Raw genomic sequence first — 19,495 nt, forward strand, 5'->3', positions numbered from 1 at the left:
TAGATATCAGGAGGCGCTACATCACGGTCAGGGCGGCTAGGATCTGGAACCAACTTCCAAGTGAAGTGGTGCTGGCTCCTACCCTGGGGGTCTTTAAGACAAGGCTAGACAATCACCTTGCTGGGGTCGTTTGACCCCAGTACTCTTTGCTGCCATGGCAGGGGGTCAGACTCGATGATCTGCTCAGGTCCCTTCTGATCCTACCAACTCTGAAATTAAGTATGAAACTGTAAGTAAGGATCCTAACCTTTTTGGAGTCCAGACTCTTCCCTTTCCTGACACTGGAATAAATGAAGACAACCAACCAACCAACCAATCAACCAAAAAAAGATGGACACTTGCAGCCCTCCCTTTCTTTTTTCATGTCTACTTTCTTCCAATCTAAGTTATTTGACATTTCTTCCTTGGGGCATGTCCCGTGCTTGGTAATCTTCTATTTATACTCATGTTATGCTCAATGGTGGCAATGAAAATGCAGCTTTTGTGGTAGTCTTATGCTAGTTCCAACTAATTTTACATGGCAACAATCTTTCAGACCAGGCCTTTCAACACTTTGTGTGTGTCTTAAAGTTCAGGAGGTGTGTAAGTTTTTGAGAGATCTGTGTCTGTTTGCAGTAATGTGGCAAGTACATGGTGATGGTTAGGTACACAGCAAGGCAGAATGTACAATTATCAAACATGACTGGAATTCCTAGGATGTTACAAACATTGGTTGGACACAGCTATTCTGTGTTCAGTTCAGATTAATAGTTAGATCATGGTTGATTTTTATAAAATACTTGCACTTACAACTCATGTGCTTTTCTGATTTGGCCCACTGAAAAAAAAGGGAGTGTTAAAGGAGGAGGTAATACATATGTTTTGGAAAGAGAATAATAGCTGTCCATTTGCCAACCAGAAATGTTTTTAGGAATGACTGGATTCCTCAACCACACTAACAATGAGTACTGTATGATTGGATGAGATTTTTCTCCCTGGAGTCCATTATATATACCTTTGTAACTGAAGATGTGCACCTGTTTAAACCATTTTTCCCATGTAAACAACCACACAAATTCTGGCTTGAGGGGGAAAAATTGGTGTGTGTTGAGTTCTGCATGTCTTCCATGGGAGAAAACAGTGAACAAAAATTAAGGAAAGTAAATGAAGGTAAGATGCATTTGCCCTCAGGGCAAGTTCCTCATTCCTCCCTGTGATTATACCAGTTAAGTAATTTTAACTTGCATGCATTCAAAGGGACTCATATTTATTATTGATTCCACCATCCTCTCCACAGACAGCTTCTGTTCTTGCCTGAATAAGGCCTGCTGGATTAGGGCAAAAATTGGCTAAAGTTTGACTTTTCCCACACACAGCACTAAAACAAAATAAATCTGTTAACATAAACCACCTCACATAGTTTTATTTACTCTGAAAATTAACTTTTTATACTACTGGACAAACTAGGCCCTCAGACACAAGCAGTCCTTTGGTATCAGTCAGACAGGCGTTCATTCCTTTGCCAGGTCAAAATAGGGTTGGTCCTAAATCTTTAGGTGTGGAGTTAAAGGAGGAAAAACAAATACCCTCCTCCTTGTGTTTTTTTTAGACTGTTCACAAAAATAAAACATTTAACAGCTCTGGAGCAAGTTGTTCTATGATCTCTCCCAGAAAATTATTATATGCAGATCTGCTTCATTCCTTTATCACTTTAACACCTCAAAACTGGTCTCTATATAACTACACATATTCACACAGAAACTTTTTATCAATATAATTGCATATGCTGAACTAAGCATATAATAAAAGTATCACCCCTTCCTGGTAGCAGAGCAATAGCTTTTCCAGGAAAGTGTGTTTGAAAAATGATAATCTGCCTAAGACATGGTATTGTCAAGCCAATATTACTATGACAGCCCAACAGAAAGGTGTGCTGTCCTGTGACAGGCCCTAACCGTTGCTTATGCCAGTAATGTATCATTTTGTTGATTTACCTCTTGTTATCTTTAGGTTATTTTTATTAAAACAAGAAACACTGGCACCAAATCTATAACAGCAGTTTCTGGATAAAGTAATAACATTTGCAAAAATGTACAAGTTATAGAAGCAGCATCCACCTTATGTGTCTTCATTTGGGCATGAGACATACTAGTTTTAAGCATTTCCATACCAATATAATTGCATCCTGGTATTCACAGTTAAGTTACTGACTGTATGCCTCCTTTTTAAAAAAAAAAAAAGTATTGAATTCATCAATACTTGCTAACAGGTTCTCTCTCAAAATGTATGAGTGCTTCTTCTGAGGACTTAATTGTGTCTGTATTTTCTTTAAAGTACCCCCCATTAGCATGTACCCTGCTGAAAAGTATCATTGGTGTTTGCACTTTCTGTGTCCAAACATATTTTTACTCCATCGTCAGAAAAAGGTCAGCAAAGATACCATTCACTATAACAAGGTCTGTATTCACATATAAAAGGAAAAAACAATGAAAAATCCATGCAGTACCTGACTTTAAAAATTAAACCACTTTTTCAAATGCTAAATTTAAATATGAAGAGTAAGTCACCTGTTTAAGATACTATGGCTAGGTACAGACATTCAAAAAGTCCAAAGTTCAATTGATCTAAGTTCCACTGTTTTCTGTGAACAGTGTTGTTTAGACAAGTAGCAAACAGAACGTATTTGCCCTTTGGTTAGTTGGGGTGGAGGATAAATCGTGCACTGTGTTCTACGATGTTTAAACCAGTCTACACATGATGAACTTCTGTTCTGTTATGCATATAGACTGGTCTTGTGTGGCAAATTTCTGTTCTGTTACAGGTATATACCAGTTTCTGATAGCTTACATCGGTAAAAGCATAATGTTTGTACCTGACCCACATTTTCATATTCAAAGTGATCTGTAGTTTCCCCAATAAAACAACCTACCGCAATGCAGATTAGATTGTCAGAAAAAAATTCTTAACTACAGGAACAGTGGTTGCCTATATAAATGCAGAGGCTGCTCCAATGTGTTGTAACTAAAACCCATTGGAGCAGACTCTGTTAAACTTCTGGGCATTTATAGATGTGCTCCAGAAGGTGGGGGGTGCTTTAATTATAGCGGTTCTGAGAGCCACTCTAATTAAAGTGCCCCTGCTTCCTGAGCACATGTATAAATGCCCAGTAGGACCAAGCTGCCTAAACATGGTGTATAATCTCCTCGGCAGGATAGGCATTTGGCCAAGATATTTTAGGAAGAGTGGATCCTTCCCTTAAGGAATAGATGACTAAGTTCCTTCTAACCCTGTGATTCTATAATTTAAAATATCTGATATTATGACTCACACAAACCCTATTTCCTTGCATATTTTAAAGGTAATGGGTAGCGTAGTTTCTAAGCCTAGTCCCAAGAGTTAACAAAAGCAATCTTTTGTTATGTACACACAACCCCAACATGGCTTGCCTAGATTAGGAAAATGGTAGTCATTAAACCACATCACACTAGCGAAGCTTATGCAGCCCTTGCAATGTAGACAGAGAACAATATTTGCAGCAAGTTAACACGATGTTTTGCACCAGTACATCACATCTATGGTGGAAGTTTCCTGTGGTGTACTTTATGCTGACAAGCCCAAAGAGATGGCAACCATCAATCTCTCTGGAACATGGTGTATATGTGAAAGGTCACCCAGACCTTCAATGTGTATGCCTAGGCAGAAGTATGGAGTGGAGGCTGCCCAGACTTTCCAACCCCGCTTTAGGCCACTGAGACAGACTCCAAAGGCCAGACCGAGTCCAGGCATTTGGAGCCTCCAGGGCTGTAGTTGTAGAAGTGTCTGAGAATCTAACTTGGGTCTCCTGCACGGCAGGCAAGGATTCTACCACTGAACCACAAGGGACTCCATACAAGCCCTGAGTAGCTAACTTAATTGAATGGTCAGGTGCAAGTCATTTGGTTGGGTAGTCTCTTTCCATGCAACAATAAAACACAGTTAAAGTAGGACCTCACTGACTGCTTTTTCCACCTTTGCTACATTTCCTTTTTCTTTCACGCAGATTCAGCCAATGCAGTGAGCAACTACAGAGATGGGATGCAGCAAATTATTAGTCTGTTAGAATAAGTGCAGTGATCTCACCAATGCTATATAAACATAAGATAAATGCTAAAATCTCAGTGAGAAACTGTACATTGAAATTTTTCATAGCTGCACAGAAAAGGAAATTTTACTATTGAAAAGAAAGAAAAAAGTCACTAAAGGTAAATATAGCAATATTACTGCTTCTAAACTGCACTTCATAGAATCTATATTGGGTGTATCTACACATGGGCTTAATGCAATACAATAAACTCTGGAGCACTTTGAACCAGAGTACACTGCTCCCAGTGCAGCATTTATACATGTGCCTGGGACAGCAGCACTTTTGAGTCAGAGCAGGGCAGACCTGGACTGGCAGCAGGCTTGGGAGGTCAGCCCCAGGCCCCAGGTAGTGGCATGGGGCAGTGGAAGGCTGACTGGGGCGTGAGAGTGCCCAACGTGCAGAGCTGTGGCTAGGCAGCAGGCAGGGGTCTGACCCCCTGCCTGCCATGGCTAACTGGGCATAATTTTTGCCTGTGGTCCCTGCCTACACAAGTGTTTGACTGCAATTATTTACTCTGCTGTTGGATACTGTTCCCGACAGTACTATCCTACAGTGGAATTAATTAGTTTACTGTGCTCCAATACCACTGTATGTGTATAGACTGTGATGCTTTACTGTGGAGCTAATTATTCAACTCCGCAGTAAAGTGCACATGTAAATGCAACCATTGTATTGCAGTGCAGTGCAATGCAATGCAGTGGTTGGCACTGACATTTGGTGGGTTTGTTTTGCTTTTTTCAACTCTAATAGTTTTCAGGATGGAAAATTCAGGCATCTTTAAACACCCCCTCCCACCCCGCCTCCCTCCTATTTGGTATATTAAAAACAGGAAATCAAGTCTCTGAAAATGAATTTACCCAAGTGTTAACTCCAAATAATTTCTGGAATAGTAAAACGTCCAGAAACTTGATTGTTTAGACAACTGAAGAAGTTGTATGTAGGTTTCTGCATAAAATATACACTTTCCATATGGAGCGGGCACAAAATATTTAATATTAGACAGTAATGGCACTTGATACATTATATCTTCCTGAGAAATCACAGACCATCACCTAGGAGGAATTAGCCTCCTGCTCTTCCAGCTTCTTTACAAGTGATATTGCAATAAATTTTTTTTTCAAATTATACCCTGAATTTTGTGCAATATATTTTCTGGCTGTACCCTGCACAACTGTATTTTGTTGATTAAATAATTTTTCTATCCTTAACACAATTTCTGTGCTACTTGAATACAAAATCCTATGATGCATTCAAAACCAAAAAAGAATTACATCGCCCTTAGAAAGGCAGTTTACATCTAGCTACTCCTTTGCTTCAGAATCCAGGTACCCTAAATAGCTTTCAAATAGATAAAAGATTTGTCAAGAAGCCTGCAAGGAACAGCATTGCTATTATGTTGGGTTAAAATAATTCTAGGTTTGCTGCTAATGAACTGATACACAAATCCACAAATCATTATTGGGAAAATGTCATAACTACAGTAAATAATCTAAAAGCTAGTAATGAACTGGCAAACACAACATAGCTGAAACAGATCTCGGCTGCATTGTACATCCCTCAATAGTTGAAAGAAGTGCAGTATAATTTTGGCATTTGAATGAGAACTTACTTCTTTTGTCTAAAAATGTTGGTTTCAAGAAGCTCTCCTATGCAAAGATAAGCATAGGCAAAGCAGAAATTGCTCATATAAACAGATGCTTCTGGTGGTTCAAATTAACAAAGAAAAAAAATTGACAAAAGTTAAAAGTCAGACCAATCAGGGAGGAATCCCCCCTTATCCCAACTGCAGGGCAAAGACAAAGGAAAATGACTAGGAAGCTATTGCTAGCTCTCTAAGTTGGGCTCAATCTGAAAACTACCTACCCCAGCTTCTTCAGAAAGATAGATTGTTTCACAAGATTGCATGTTGCTCCTTGCCTAGGATCCAGTTTTTTCCTAGGAAGTTCAGTAAAACTAAGACCAGTGACGCCTGCACTAAAGAATGCCAGAGTCACTTTTAAAGTTGTGATGGTCTAAAAATTTAGCTTATATTCATTCTGGCAGAAAAAGATCCTCCTCATCCCCATACATGCAAACTTCCTAAAGTGTTTCGACTTTTATTCTATTCAAAATATCCTGATTGAGGAGTTCCACATTTATGCCATCTTGCTGCAAAGTGCCCTTTAAATACTGTAGGGTGGGAGAAGGGCTATCGAAGGACTAAACAAAAACATTCCTTATGATACAACTACAATAGAACAATTGACAATGAACCATTCATTATGGGAGTCTATATACATACTGGGCGGGGAAGAGTGTTGTAATTAAGAGTGGCTCCTGAACAGCTGCTCTCATTAAAATGCTGCAGCATTAAGTGTTTTTAGCATTCCATGTTTTAAAATGGCTGCAGGGATGCTTTAAACTAAAGCTCATTTGTCTGGAGCACGTTTATAGGCACATGTATTAAAGAATGGGGTAGCCATGTGTGCCACAGGTGGTGTGGGTAACCTCTGTGTGTGACATAGTTTCTAGGGTCGGAAGGGACCTGAGCAGATCATCTAGTCCGACCCCCCACCATGGCAGGAAAGAATACCGGGGTCAAACGACCCCAGCAAGGTGTGCATCTAACCTCCTCTTAAACACCCCCAGGGTAGAAGCCTGCACCACTTCTCTTGGAAGCTGGTTCCAGATCCTAGCCGCCCTGACCGTGAAGTAGCGCTTCCTGATATCTAACCTAAATCTACCCTCTGCCAGCTTGTGACCGTTATTCCTGGTCACTCCTGGCAGTGCTCAGGGGAACAGTGACTCCCCCAATGCCTGCTGGTCCCCCCTGACTAGTTTATAACAAGCCACTAGATCCCCCCTCAGCCTTCTCTTTTGGAGGGAACAGATTCAGGTCCCGTAGCCTCTCCGCATAGGGCCTGCCCTGTTGTCCCCTGATCATGCGAGTGGCCCTCCTCTGGACCCTCTCCATGTTGTCCACATCCCTCTTGAAGTGTGGCGCCCAGAACTGGATGCAGTACTCCAGCTGCGGCCTGACCAGTGCCGCATAGAGGGGGAGGATCACCTCTTTGTACCTGCTCAAGATCCACCAGACTGGGGAGAGGACAGGCAGCAGCACAGTGGCAGATATGGAAGGGAGCAGAAAGCAGAGCAGCAGATCAAGCAAGGAGCATAGGACAGGAATCATAGAGCAGTAGGGCTGGAAAGGTCATCATTCCAGTCCAGCCCCACCCTGCACAAGGCAGGATCATCCCCATACAAACCATAACTTAAACTCTACATAAGACTACTATCATCCCTGACACAATACAGACCTAAGACCCTAACCTGCGACAGGTAAAGCAAAGGAGAAGAAAGCAGAGCAGCAAGCTGGGTAACAAAATACAGGGCAGGGAGCAGAGAGCAGATTGGGTAGGAGAAAGGGATCAATCGAAGCAGTACTTTGGGAAAGTGCAGGGCTAATTTGTGGCCTGCCTTCCAAAAAGGTTGCCCCCAACTATTTTAAATAATCATAGTTGAAAATTGCTGATCAGTCTACATCAGTAGTGCTCAAAGCACAGCCCATGGGCTGGATCTGGCCAGTGGAGGGGTGTCATCTGGTCCATGTGCTCCCCGTAGATCCGGAAATTAGGCAGCAGGGGAGAAGTGGAAGTATTAACTGCCACATTTCTGGGAGCCCCACGGCACCGCTGCACATCACTCTCTGTTGCTAAATTCGTTGACCCACAAGGTGCCTCACAGGCTGGATAACAGCCTTGCATGCATCCACTGGTCACCACATGGGGCCTGTCTGTGACCAGACCCAATACACAGGACCAGTCCATACACCAGAAAGGTTGTGCAACATTGGTCTAGGTAACTGGCCTGAAGTGCCCGTCCTGCTAGTTTATCTCTAGCCTAAAGACAGATGGATACTTGATAACTTGGTGGTAGAATTTAGGAAGGGGAAGAATCAGAAGGTTCAAGGTTTTGAGAGAGAATTAAAACGAAAGATTTCCTTGCTGGGTCACTACTACTGTTTGACCTCTTGTATTAAACAGTCATCACATTATTGTGTCTGTTAAAACATATTCCTAATGTGATCTATCACATTATGAATGTTTTAAGTGGTGCCATATGAAGCAGCTGTAGTCACTCTGTTGCAAAGGCAAAAGCTCTTCCCCTACTTATAAGCAGTTTTCAACACTGTCTACTAAAAGTTCCTCAATTTAAGTGATTTCCTTCAAATTTTACATGCAACATTACAAAGCACACAGCATTTCCATGCAAGTATGAATCATTAACTATTTTTGGCTCATTTTTGGCTTAGGACACCCTGAGGCAGCCTCTACATTAATCTCATTTTATTGACCTTGCTGCAAGAAGCACCTTTTAATACCATTTTGGCACAGAACAAAGAGCACAGTTAAAATGAAAGTGTAGAAATACAGCCAAACATCCCTCACTAGGCTGATTCTGAAAGGGGAGGTCTCTTCAGGATAGGAGAATGGTAAAAAGCAAAAAGGAAAGGGATCTAGGAGTGGACATGGAGAGACAGGGACCAGAGACAGAAGGGCACCATGAAGCCATGCTTCCCATTGTCAGAGGAGCGAACAGAGAGAGATGCATGTACTTTGGGGAAGTGCATGGAAAGAAGGCAAGGAATCCCATGAGAGTGTTCACAGATGCGCAGAGTGGATTTTGGGAGAGAGCAGCAGATGAAGGATGGTGAGGCAGGGTAAGTTTTCCACATGAATAAATGCCTTTTCTTCTTTTCCACTGTGACCATCTTTATGTGGCCTGCATGTCCTAGGCACATACAATGAAACCTCTGTAGGAAAGGAGCACTGTTTTGTTGGTCTTCCAAATCTCTGTAGAGATCTCCAATCCTACAAATATCGTTCATCCACCCTACTTCAGCTTTTGGTGCTTACTAAAACAGAAAAACAAGCATCATCTTCAAATGACAAATACAGAGTTCCACTGTGAGCCTGTTAATTTCTGCAAAATAATTACCTCAAAAAACCTTCAAAATATAAAAATCCGGTAGCAAAAAGCCTACTGAAGTCATGATTATTTATGATGCAAAAGTACCCATGTCCCCAGTCTGCTAGAATTTGTACAAACTTAGAATGAGACACAAATTAAAACCTACCTTTGCTATGTTAAAGCTGTTAAAGCTCTACCATGTATAACATTATTGCCTTTTCTTTTTGTTTTTTAAAGCTGTGCAATGGTAACAACCATTGCAGATAGTTGTAATGGCTAACAAGGTCTCGCACATTAAGACGCCTGATATTAACTCATTCCATAATCCCATGCTTCCTCTTGTTAACGTGCCTTCTGCCCATGTTTCAGAGAAAAAAATAAATCGTTCCAATCACCAACACACACCAGCAGAAAATTTAAGAGTTCTGACATACGTTAACTTACCCTTGGACATGGTTAGTTGAAATCTTTACTTCCAATTAAATAGAGTATTTCTTCTATATATACAGAATCTTTTGTTTTTATTTCAGAACACAGCAAGGGTGCATAGTTTAGGTTGAACAAAGAGATGGAATTTGTCAAGAGTGATAATTATTGAAGGAAGAATACATGGTATGACTTTTATTTGGTTGGTTCTAGAGGTACAACCATCTTCGTGGTATGTTTTTACCATGGTATGCCAAGCAGATTAACGCCCCAGTCCTGGTTAAGGCCCCTGGACAGCATAAGGACCAAGTAATTATGAGTGAAGTGACTGCATCCCTTTACTGTTTGTTTCTAGACATTCGTATTTTGAGGTGTTTGCTTTTGTAGAGTTATTCTTTGGGAGTTATAATACATTTGCCTGGGGTTAAATGGGTCCTGTTGATACATGCTTTTAATTTTGACTCATTCCTAATCATTTTTTGTTTATGAACTGAACATTTTAATTAAGATATTAGGCACAGATGAGCCTTTCATTAACACCAGTCTATTTGCATTGATCAACTGCCTTATTGTCTGTCTTATCATATTGGAGTGCCTCTGTCTGTAGCAATCAGCGTAAAGGAACCTGTTCTTCATTCACTGATGGCTTGGAAGATACAACGTAACTTTTGTGATTTCAGTGACAAAGAGCAACTTTTAGTATTCACTGCTCTTTGAAAACAATAATGCTGCTTTCTTTATATGGGAGATGATCTTCATCTTGACATACAACAATCCAGACTGCTCAGCAGCATAAGGAAATGCAAAAGTTACAATTTACCAGGTAGTGAATATTTACCAGGCAGTATCAGCTATGATAAATGGCTGAAGTAATCCTTAATTTCCCCCTATAGCCAGGCAGGGCTTGTCTAATTATCCACAGGCTCAAGCTGCCTCCTTGTGGCAGAGTATCAAATATGCCAGACATTGCACTTTGACTTTTTTGTGTCCACACATAATCAGTGTGTGGTGATGATGGGTTCTGGAAGTTTTACAAGCAGACTTCACACACCAATTCTGCGTTTCAGAAGAACAAAGGGAGAAAACAAAACAAAACAAAACAAAAAAGGACCAAAATCATAGCAGGGTCCTTATTACAAACATTCACCAGGAACACACATGAAAGTACAAAGGCTAAATATATATACACACATACACACACACACACACACACACACACACATATATACATACATATATATACACATACATACACACACACACATACATACACACACGCATATATATTTATATGTAAAAATTACTCTCTCAAATGTTTATTACACAATGAAAGACTAATTGGTAAATTCACATCTTGAACTTGATCAAAGGGGACTGATCACTTCTTTTTCAAGCCTGTTAGGGCCTTGTTACATAGTAATTTTGGGCAGCTCCTAGAGCGCTTAACCCCTGCATACATTGACACCTTAAGTGGCTTTAAGCAGTTATGTGGCTCAAAGTTAAGCCGCTGCAGGGCACGACTATCTCTGATCTGTACTACCCAGCTCCTGTTCCATTATGGTATGGCAGTTCCCATAGATGTGCCGCCCAAGCCGAAATCCTCCACTATCCCAGGATCTCTCACACTCCTGCTGGTACAGCAGGGATAGAAGCCTGTCCTGGCTCACTAGCCCCCTAATAGTAACTCACAGCTACAGCTCCTAGTCCTATCCCTGCCTCTACTTGCAAGTCAAAGCTGCGCAGGTGGGGGACAATCAGAGATGATTTCTAGACTAAGGATATGATTGCTCCAAACTCCAAGCTAGCACTAACACCAGTCAATATTTGTGCGGCTCACAGCATAATGTATAACAAGGCCCCTAGCTAAAAGCCATATTAAAGCAGCTTTGAAAAAAAATTACATAAAATTTCACCACAACATGGTTTCAGTTCATCACTGGTTTGCTTTTATCTTTACTAGAAGACTGTAAAAGTCTCCTTAACATTTGATTGGCTATTTGATTCAAGTAACACTGACACTGTTGTTAAAGGCCAAGGATTTTCCATCACCAGAATGGAAATAGTTTGTGAAATTAAGGTACATTTTCTTCCACATCATACCTTCCCCCCACCCAGCCCCAAACCCCACCTACTTTATCAAATGCTCTGGTAGATACATGATTAAAAGAAGAATAAAACAAGACAATTATCACTTTGCTTATTCGTGTCTTAACATTACAGTCTCTACAAGGTGACTACCAGTGAATCCCAGCACACTGTCAATATCATCTCCATACCCTCCAGACTGGAAAGAAATGTATGTTTTATGGCTGAAGGGGTGTTGTAAGCTTTAGAGTCACGTTAACCATTTGTGATTTCTCCACATTTTTGTGTCAGGTCCATTGTGATGCTCCTGCTGAATCCAGAAGCATTACTACATTAAACATACCATCACAATGGAGTGCAGAATTTAGGGCAAGACTCACTGCAATGTTTAGAGAATGTGCAGGGACCTCAGGACTCAATCGCTGCAAGGGTGCTCTGCCAATCTTAGTTTACATTTCATTGTATAAACATTTCCCCACTTCTATTTGGTCTCCACAGAACAATTCTGTTAAAAGTTCCCCAGAGATTTTGCTCACTCTCCCAGTCCTATTCATTTCAAAGCGTTTTCCAAGTATAAATTAGTAGCTGTACATCTGTTGCTGCTGCTCGGTTTGAACTTGCTGTTGTCCTGACTGCTGTTGTGTTTGCTGTGACTGGGGCTGCAGGACATCAGACTGAGGTACTGCCCTCCATGTCAAGGGATGCTGCTCTGTTATCTGGTTCCCTAGAGGAGCAATGGAGTTCACCAAGGTGGTCAGGTTTATAAAATGGGCCACAGACTGAGGATTGGCTGCCTCTGTCTGTGGCTGGATCTGAATATCGTTCTGGCGATTGTGAAGCATGGCAGAACCACTGACAGTATCAAATGTCACAGTAAGAATTGAATTGTCAAGCTGTAACTGTCGTTCAGGTGCAGTCAGGTGGCCAACAGCCACTGGCTGAAGGTTCGTAAATTGGGTTCCAGCTGCTGTGGTAATGGGAGTGACAGTGATATTTGTCAACCCAACAGAGCTGGAAGGGGCTGTGACGTTTGGGTCGCCAAGGGTCACCACCACCTAAGGAAGAAAAACAGAAAATAAAACCTAACCCTTATGATTTCAGACTATCTGTAAAATAACTAGCAACAGGAAGGACTGGGTGAATGCTGCCCATTTTGATGGTTTTACTGCTAACTATAGAGGGAGATCTGACTGCTGCTACAAATGGAAGAAGGCAATGAAAAAGACAGACATATAATATTCAAAAAGGTTTCCTTAATTAATTTCAAGTTTGTAGTTCCAACAAATTGGTGGCATGCAGCAGACGGGCTGAAATAAGGTGAGGATTTTAGTGGAAAGGGCAGGATTAAACAGACTCCTCATTCTTCTGAACTTTCTATTCTTCTTTTTATTGCAGTTTCCTACCATCATCTTTAAATGCTCGGCTCACGCAAGTCTGTCAGGATTCCAGGAGCCCTGATGCTTGGAGCATGTCTCCAGTCTATAAACTTTCCAGGGGAACTCACCTGCTGAATGCTTTGTACAGCTGAGTTGGTTTCATCTCCAACATTCCCTGTGAATTCTGCTTCTTTTTCTGTGTATTCACTGAAGGCAGGGTCCTCAGGCACTTGTGTTTCCTCCTCTTCACCTCCTTTTTGCTTTCGCTTCTGGCCACGTTTAGGAGCTTTCATATGCTGCTTACCTTCTGGTAACTCTCCCTGTTCCAGGGCTAGCTCTGGCTGCAGAAATAGAGAGTTTTCAGCATGACAAAAAAGCCCTTGCTCAAGCAGTTTAGCTATGCAAAGATCTGAATGAGAGGCTATCCTCGAATGCAGGTTTACTGTCTACCCTCAGATGAAGACAACAATATATTAAAAAGGGCAGATTTGAAAGAATGGTCTCACAACCTAGGATTAACTCTGTTATATAGTACTACTCCCACGAAACAGCCTATTATTGCCTTTGTTTTAGGCATGGGATTTGATTTATATTAGAATTGCTCTCTCTCTTCCTGCCCTGATTTTTACATTCATTCTGCATTTGTTTTTCACTCTTGTCCACTCCCACCCTGAGTATCCTCTTTTGCTCTCTCCTTTGCCACTCCATTTTCTGGATTCTATAATATTTATCTCCACAGGCTCCCTGTTCACTTATCACTGATGTAAAGCTTTTATGGCAGGTCCTTTGTTTCTAATCCTCCATGCACACAACCAAAATGTAGTGAAATGAATAACTGATAAATAGTAACACTTGGTGAACTGTTCCTACTTCTGCTCCATTTTCACCTGGATTTCCTTCCTGATCTTTTTTCTCCCAAGTCTCTCTACACAAAGCACAGACCAATCTTAGTCAGAGATGCCAGACACTACCCTTAGAATAATGTACAACATTTAAAATTGGACTTCCAAACCTATTACTCCAATTTTAGGAAAAAAGTTTTTCCCAGCTTGTTATAATTATGCCTGTGAGCAAATGCAAATGCCAAACAACCAAAGTGTGTACCGGATCCTGAATCCAAACCACTGTGCTGATGAGAACATTCATATTTCGGAATTTTTAAGCAGCAATGGTAAGTCCTAAATATCAATGGGAAAAAACTGGTTAAAGATGAGGCTGCAGAGCTACAGAAGATTCAGGATTCTGCTGTGGTTAGTTTACCTGAACAATTCCAATAGAGGAGGCATCAATAGTGGTAGTTTCTGGGAGCTGCTCTAAATCATCAATTCGAACCGAAAGGACCTAGCGATGAACAGAGAACACCAAATAAGTTACAGCTAGAGAAGCACACAAACAGTGGCAGTGTTTCATTAATGAGAAGTCACAGGACAAGAAAATACAGCTGAACTTGTTAATTGGTGCAGTTTACTGATATAAAGAATTTAATGCATAACGTTAATAATTTTGTGGCATTCTTTCCTTTCTTGTTAAAAGCTCAGCAATTAAGCCATAACTTTTTTTTTTAATCAAATCACTGGCATCAAGCTCTCTGGGGAAAGCATAATGTAAATCAACATAACATGCCATAGGACCAGAGCAACTATACAGTTTGAAATTAAGTTTAAGCAGAAGAGCAGCAATAACACCATTTTCTTCCCACTCCCTAGACAGATCAGAATTCACTAAAACTAATGAATTTTAGGGATAACAAAATACTGTTTACCTGTCCTGTGGCCTCAAGAAGCAACAAAAATTACAGTGTTCCTGAGCCATAAATCTCTTAAAGTGTGTTGTGGTTCACTGTATACAACAGGAGTTATAAATCTGTTTACTGAAGAATGGAAACCACTGGCTGTCCATATTGTAAGAACTTTATTACTCAGCTGTGTTTTTAATGCAAAAGATTAAAATGTTGTACCATTTATTTAGTTTCTCAGCCTAGAGAAGAGTTAGGAGTTTGAGGCAAAGCCATAACAGTGACAGGCTATTTGTAAATGTGACCAATAACAGAAAGGTTAAGGAAGCAGGCCAATTTTTAATATAGACTGAAGAAGTTCTGAAGGCAAACTTGATGGCTGTCAACAAATACATAAAAGGGATGTATAACAGGGAACCCTAGCCCTGTCACCAGAAAGCAAGTACGCCCCTTTAAGGCTCAAATTTTCTGGGCATGGAGTGCTGGTGAGGAAAGGGTTAAATGTCAAACCTGGCCAGCTGACTGGAGGGGGCAGGACTATAAAAACGCTGGGCAGAGTGGCAGTAAGGGGGACAGCAGCTGAAGGGGAAGGAGTGCCTCTGAGAGCTCCACAGAGAAGCTGGGTGAGCGGTCCAAAGGCGGGAACTATGGAAGCTGCGGGGAGACAGCAGCTGTACCACAGCAACGACTGTAGCCGATGGTAGGGAGTTGAAGCACGAACCCTGTGAATGTAAGCTGATCTGCTGCTTTGCTTGATCATATTGGTTGGTGGCAGTTGTTATTTTTTCCTTTTTTTGATTATTGAATAAGGCTGGTGGCTTGGGTGAGGCTGTTAGGGGATGGAGGAGGCCTCATAGGGGACCCATGGCAGCACAAGGACCCTGGTGCCAGAGAGGGCGCAGCACTTTGCAGGGCTGTAGAGAGCCCGAGCACCATTGAAGGCACAGAGCGAGACAGGGCTGCGGAGAGCCTGAGGAGGACCAGGGGGCCAAATTGTAACAAGGCCCAACTCCGGAAAAGGCTAGAGCCTCAGAGTCTAACTCTGTTTGGTGGGTTTTAGACAGGGAGGCCTGGCTAGAGAAAGACAGGGGTCAGGCCTGTGTAGGTGGAAGACCCCAACATACAAAATACAATAGACAGTCTCCTGCCCGCAAGAACATCAACAAGAATTTCCATCAAGATGTGGCAGGTGAGTAGAGCGCGGGACATAAGAACTCCAAAGAAGACTACAGGGAAGCCCCATGTAAGGCACAGATTAACAGAGAAGATGGCACTGGGAAGGGCTACCTGTTACAGGATGCCATGAACAGAATAAAAATATCTACTCTGGACACCAGTGAATGAACACTCTCCGTCTCCAATAAATATGGATTTAAGATTTAGTAGAAATAGTTTTAAAACTAGGAAAGAAGGAATTCTTTAGTTCTTAGAATTCAGCAGAAAATGATAAGTATAAAAATAGTCAAACAACAGAACCAAGGGACATATTGGTGTAGATCAGTGGTGCTCAAGCTTTTGGCCCCATGTGCCAGATGAGTGACATGCATTGGTCTGCAGGCCATATTGAGCCTGGCATGCCAAGATCAGGCCGTAGGGCCCAGCACTGTCTCTGCATGCTGGGATCAAGCCCCAGAAGCCTGGCATTGTTCTCTCCTGGACCTTCAGACTGGGCTAGGGCCCTGTGTCTCAGCACTGCCCCCTTCTAGCCTCCCACATGCCAGGATTGGACCCTGGCCCTGCTCTCACCCAGCCCCACACACTGGGATCAGGTGCCTGATCCAGCACACAGGGCCCACAGATCTGGAAATTTGGCAGCAGAGGAGTGGTGCCACCACTCTCCCATCACCACATTTCCAGACCAGTGGGGAGCACAAGGGCTGGATGACCTGGCGTGGTGGGCCAGATCTGCCCCCCAGACTGGGCTTTAAGCTCACCTGGTATAAATTAAGGACAGTCTAAATTAGAATCAGAGCTGCCAAAACAGAAAAAAGATGAACTGTATGGCATACCTGAAGTAACGAAGTAGCCAAATAAATATATAATAAGCTATAATTTGTATGCTATGTTACCCACCTCTGGGTGTTTGCGTCTCATGTGCCGGCTCATTGAAGCTCTAGTAGAAACCTTCGTCCCACAAAGCTGACAACTCTGAGCTTCCACCTTATCATGAGTTAGTTGGATGTGTTTCTGAAGCATGTAATCAGTGACATATTTCTTATCGCAGACTGAGCATGTCCACTGTTTCCCTACTGACAGCAAATGAAAAAAAACATTAGCATCTAGCTCTCAAAGTGAATACTGTAAAGCTGATTTCCAGTATTTCAGAAACTAGGTCAGTTCCTTTAATAACATAGTGAAAAAGTTAATCCAGTATACCAAATCTGCCAAATTGTTGTCTTTGAAACTGTTATTGGAGAGGATTTACCTGTATGAATCAGTTTATGAGTCTCCATTGTGTTTCTTTCGCTAAACGTTTTCCCACAAAGCTCACACATGAAATCTTTGATCCCTGCATGGACAGAGAATATTTAATCAGAACAATAACAATTAAAAGTATTGGGACAAGCGCGAATCTTTACTAAAACAAATCATTCTCACTAGTCATTTTTATTCCCCAGCTGTGCCACTGTTTGCAAAAGCACTACAGGAAATACCTGTGAAGAAGCAAATGCCCCGAGTAAGATTTAGCTTTGCAGATTAAAGTTCAAAACTTAATTCAAGACAAAAAGAGTACCCAACACTTAGCCTATAGTCAGTGGTCCATTTAAAAAAAGAAAATCACACAGCATGAAGCCAAGGTGTTCCTACTTTTGGAAACCTAATATCCATATTCCTTTTAAACTGTATTCTTTGTGGTCTCACTGCTTTGAGTATAATTCTTCCTGAAATGTCCAAATAAAGTTTTAAACACCCCCTGCCCCATTTAGCTAATTCAGTAAAACTTCCACAGGACAATGGGTCCTTGGAGGAGCTCTCACCTGTGTGCCTTTTGTAGTGCTTCAGCATATTGACTTTCTGTGCAAATTTCCGATGGCATTCCTTGCATTCGTATTCTTTAATCCCCTTGTGGAGCTTCATGTGATGACGTAGAGCATGTTTTGTCTTCATTCCTTTGAGAGACAGAGACAGAGAGAGAGAGATCTTGCTAAAGGCCTGATACAAAAATAAGGCCACATTCTCCACATGTATCCCTCCTCCAATGGGCAGCAAGACAATTCAGGACAAGCATGTTACAAGGAAATGGTCGCCATTTGGTTTCCGGTAGACTGCATCACCAAATGGTTGTTTTTAATAATTTAGCTAGAGGTACACTTTTATGGGTGATTTTGTTTCAAATTCTCCACAAAACAAATGAAAATCATTTGAACAGATATTCAAATTTGGTCAAGTTATAAAGTAATGTACATGTATTCCAATTTAATAATTATAGCAATAATTATGCTTTTTAATTTTAATAAGTGTACTTATTCTAGTTGCTAACACTGAAAAATCACCCTAGAATGTAACAGTTAAGCTGTGATCTTTTTGGCTCTTTCTTGAGCTGAAAGTGGGATGGGGACAAACACTCCTCAAATAGCAGAATGACAGATACAAATCTTTAAAAATCAGACTGAAGACCAAGGAACTGAGGAATATAAAATAAAGGGAGAGCTTATGTGCCCCTTGATCGTGAGCAAAGTGTTCAAAGTGCAGGACTCCTTTCACCGTGAGTATCTCCTATCTCAGCATTCAGTGTTGGTGTATTTTTTATTATGACAAAAGGACATGCATGAAGTCTCAGAGAAATGGAAAACAAGGAAATGGCTATACCTTTACCACATTCTGCACACAAGTATTCTCGGATGTTATCATGGACTCTCATATGCTCTTTTAACATGTCCTTTCTGGCAAATGATTTACCACACTGCTCACAGGCATGGCTTTTTACACCTTAAATAAAAAAAAAACCAACCCATTAATATAAAACAAGATCCCTGGTGGAAAATATGTGTATTCCTAAAAGGTGACAAATCTCTGGCAACAGACTCACTGTGGAATAACCCAACTACTGAACAGCTTTTTGTATATATTCTGTGTCCCAAAATTTATTATGAGAGAGGTTTTTATGAGCTCCAAAGCAAGAATGAGGCCAAAATATACAAGTTAACCTTAGAGCAGGCTCTGACAATAAATTGTAAGTAATGCTTTTTCATCAGTAATGCTGAGATTTTTTTTTTAAGTATAGAAGAGCTCATGTCATGCTGCCCACACATCCATCTTCAGATTACTTACAAGAGGATGTGAACTGATGGGCACCAGCCTCCTATCCGGAAAATACCCTTCCACTATGCCCCTGCAGCAGCAGCAGGTCCTACCTCCTCAAAGTTAAAAAAGGCAGGTTAGACAATGCATTTTTGATGGATGCCTTTTACTGTCTCCCTCAGGGGTACTGAAGGTGTTACTCTGCCATATTGTCTCCCTGTGGAGATGACAGCTCTAATGATGCTGGGCAATGATTTCAAGCACTTGTAAATACATAGGGGGCAAAAAGAAGGTCCCAGGTAACGTGGGGCCCTTGCAGGACACGTTGGGAAATTTGGTCATCATGCCAGACGACAAAGCTAACATGTTTAACGATTTCTTTGCCTCTGTCTTTCTAAGTAGGGACCAGAACAGCCGCCCCACTCGGGCCCTAGGGGAGGTGCACCTGGGCCAAAGGTTAGCAAGGAACTAGTTAGGGAGCTTCTGGAGGGGCTGGACGTATTCAAGTCAGCCGGCCCAGGTGATCTCCACCCTAGAGTCCTAAAGGAATTGGCCGAGGTCATTGCAGGACCCCTGGCA

At 41.6% G+C, this 19,495-nt stretch overlaps 1 protein-coding gene across 3 annotated transcripts in view; it reads right to left on the minus strand.

Annotated features, from left to right (window-relative positions):
* Positions 1 to 9,556: 9,556 nt before the first annotated feature.
* The window catches only part of PRDM15 (PR/SET domain 15), a 59,539-nt gene continuing 49,600 nt past the window's right edge, over positions 9,557 to 19,495 (minus strand). For 2 of the 3 annotated variants that reach the window (XM_019528980.1, XM_019528979.1), the window contains exons 19-25: positions 18,485 to 18,604; positions 17,653 to 17,784; positions 17,100 to 17,183; positions 16,748 to 16,923; positions 14,200 to 14,280; positions 13,068 to 13,280; positions 9,557 to 12,618 (exon numbers count right to left, since the gene is read on the minus strand). In XM_019528980.1, coding sequence (XP_019384525.1) covers positions 12,142 to 12,618; positions 13,068 to 13,280; positions 14,200 to 14,280; positions 16,748 to 16,923; positions 17,100 to 17,183; positions 17,653 to 17,784; positions 18,485 to 18,604 — 1,283 coding nt within the window. In that variant the 3' untranslated portion in view covers positions 9,557 to 12,141. The remainder of the gene's footprint in view (positions 12,619 to 13,067; positions 13,281 to 14,199; positions 14,281 to 16,747; positions 16,924 to 17,099; positions 17,184 to 17,652; positions 17,785 to 18,484; positions 18,605 to 19,495) is intronic. The other variant, XM_019528981.1, reaches the window with a different exon arrangement.

The sequence above is a fragment of the Crocodylus porosus genome, unplaced genomic scaffold (genome assembly GCF_001723895.1).
Source record: "Crocodylus porosus isolate Cpor-Errol unplaced genomic scaffold, CroPor_comp1, whole genome shotgun sequence".
Classification (NCBI taxonomy): Eukaryota; Metazoa; Chordata; order Crocodylia; family Crocodylidae; genus Crocodylus; species Crocodylus porosus.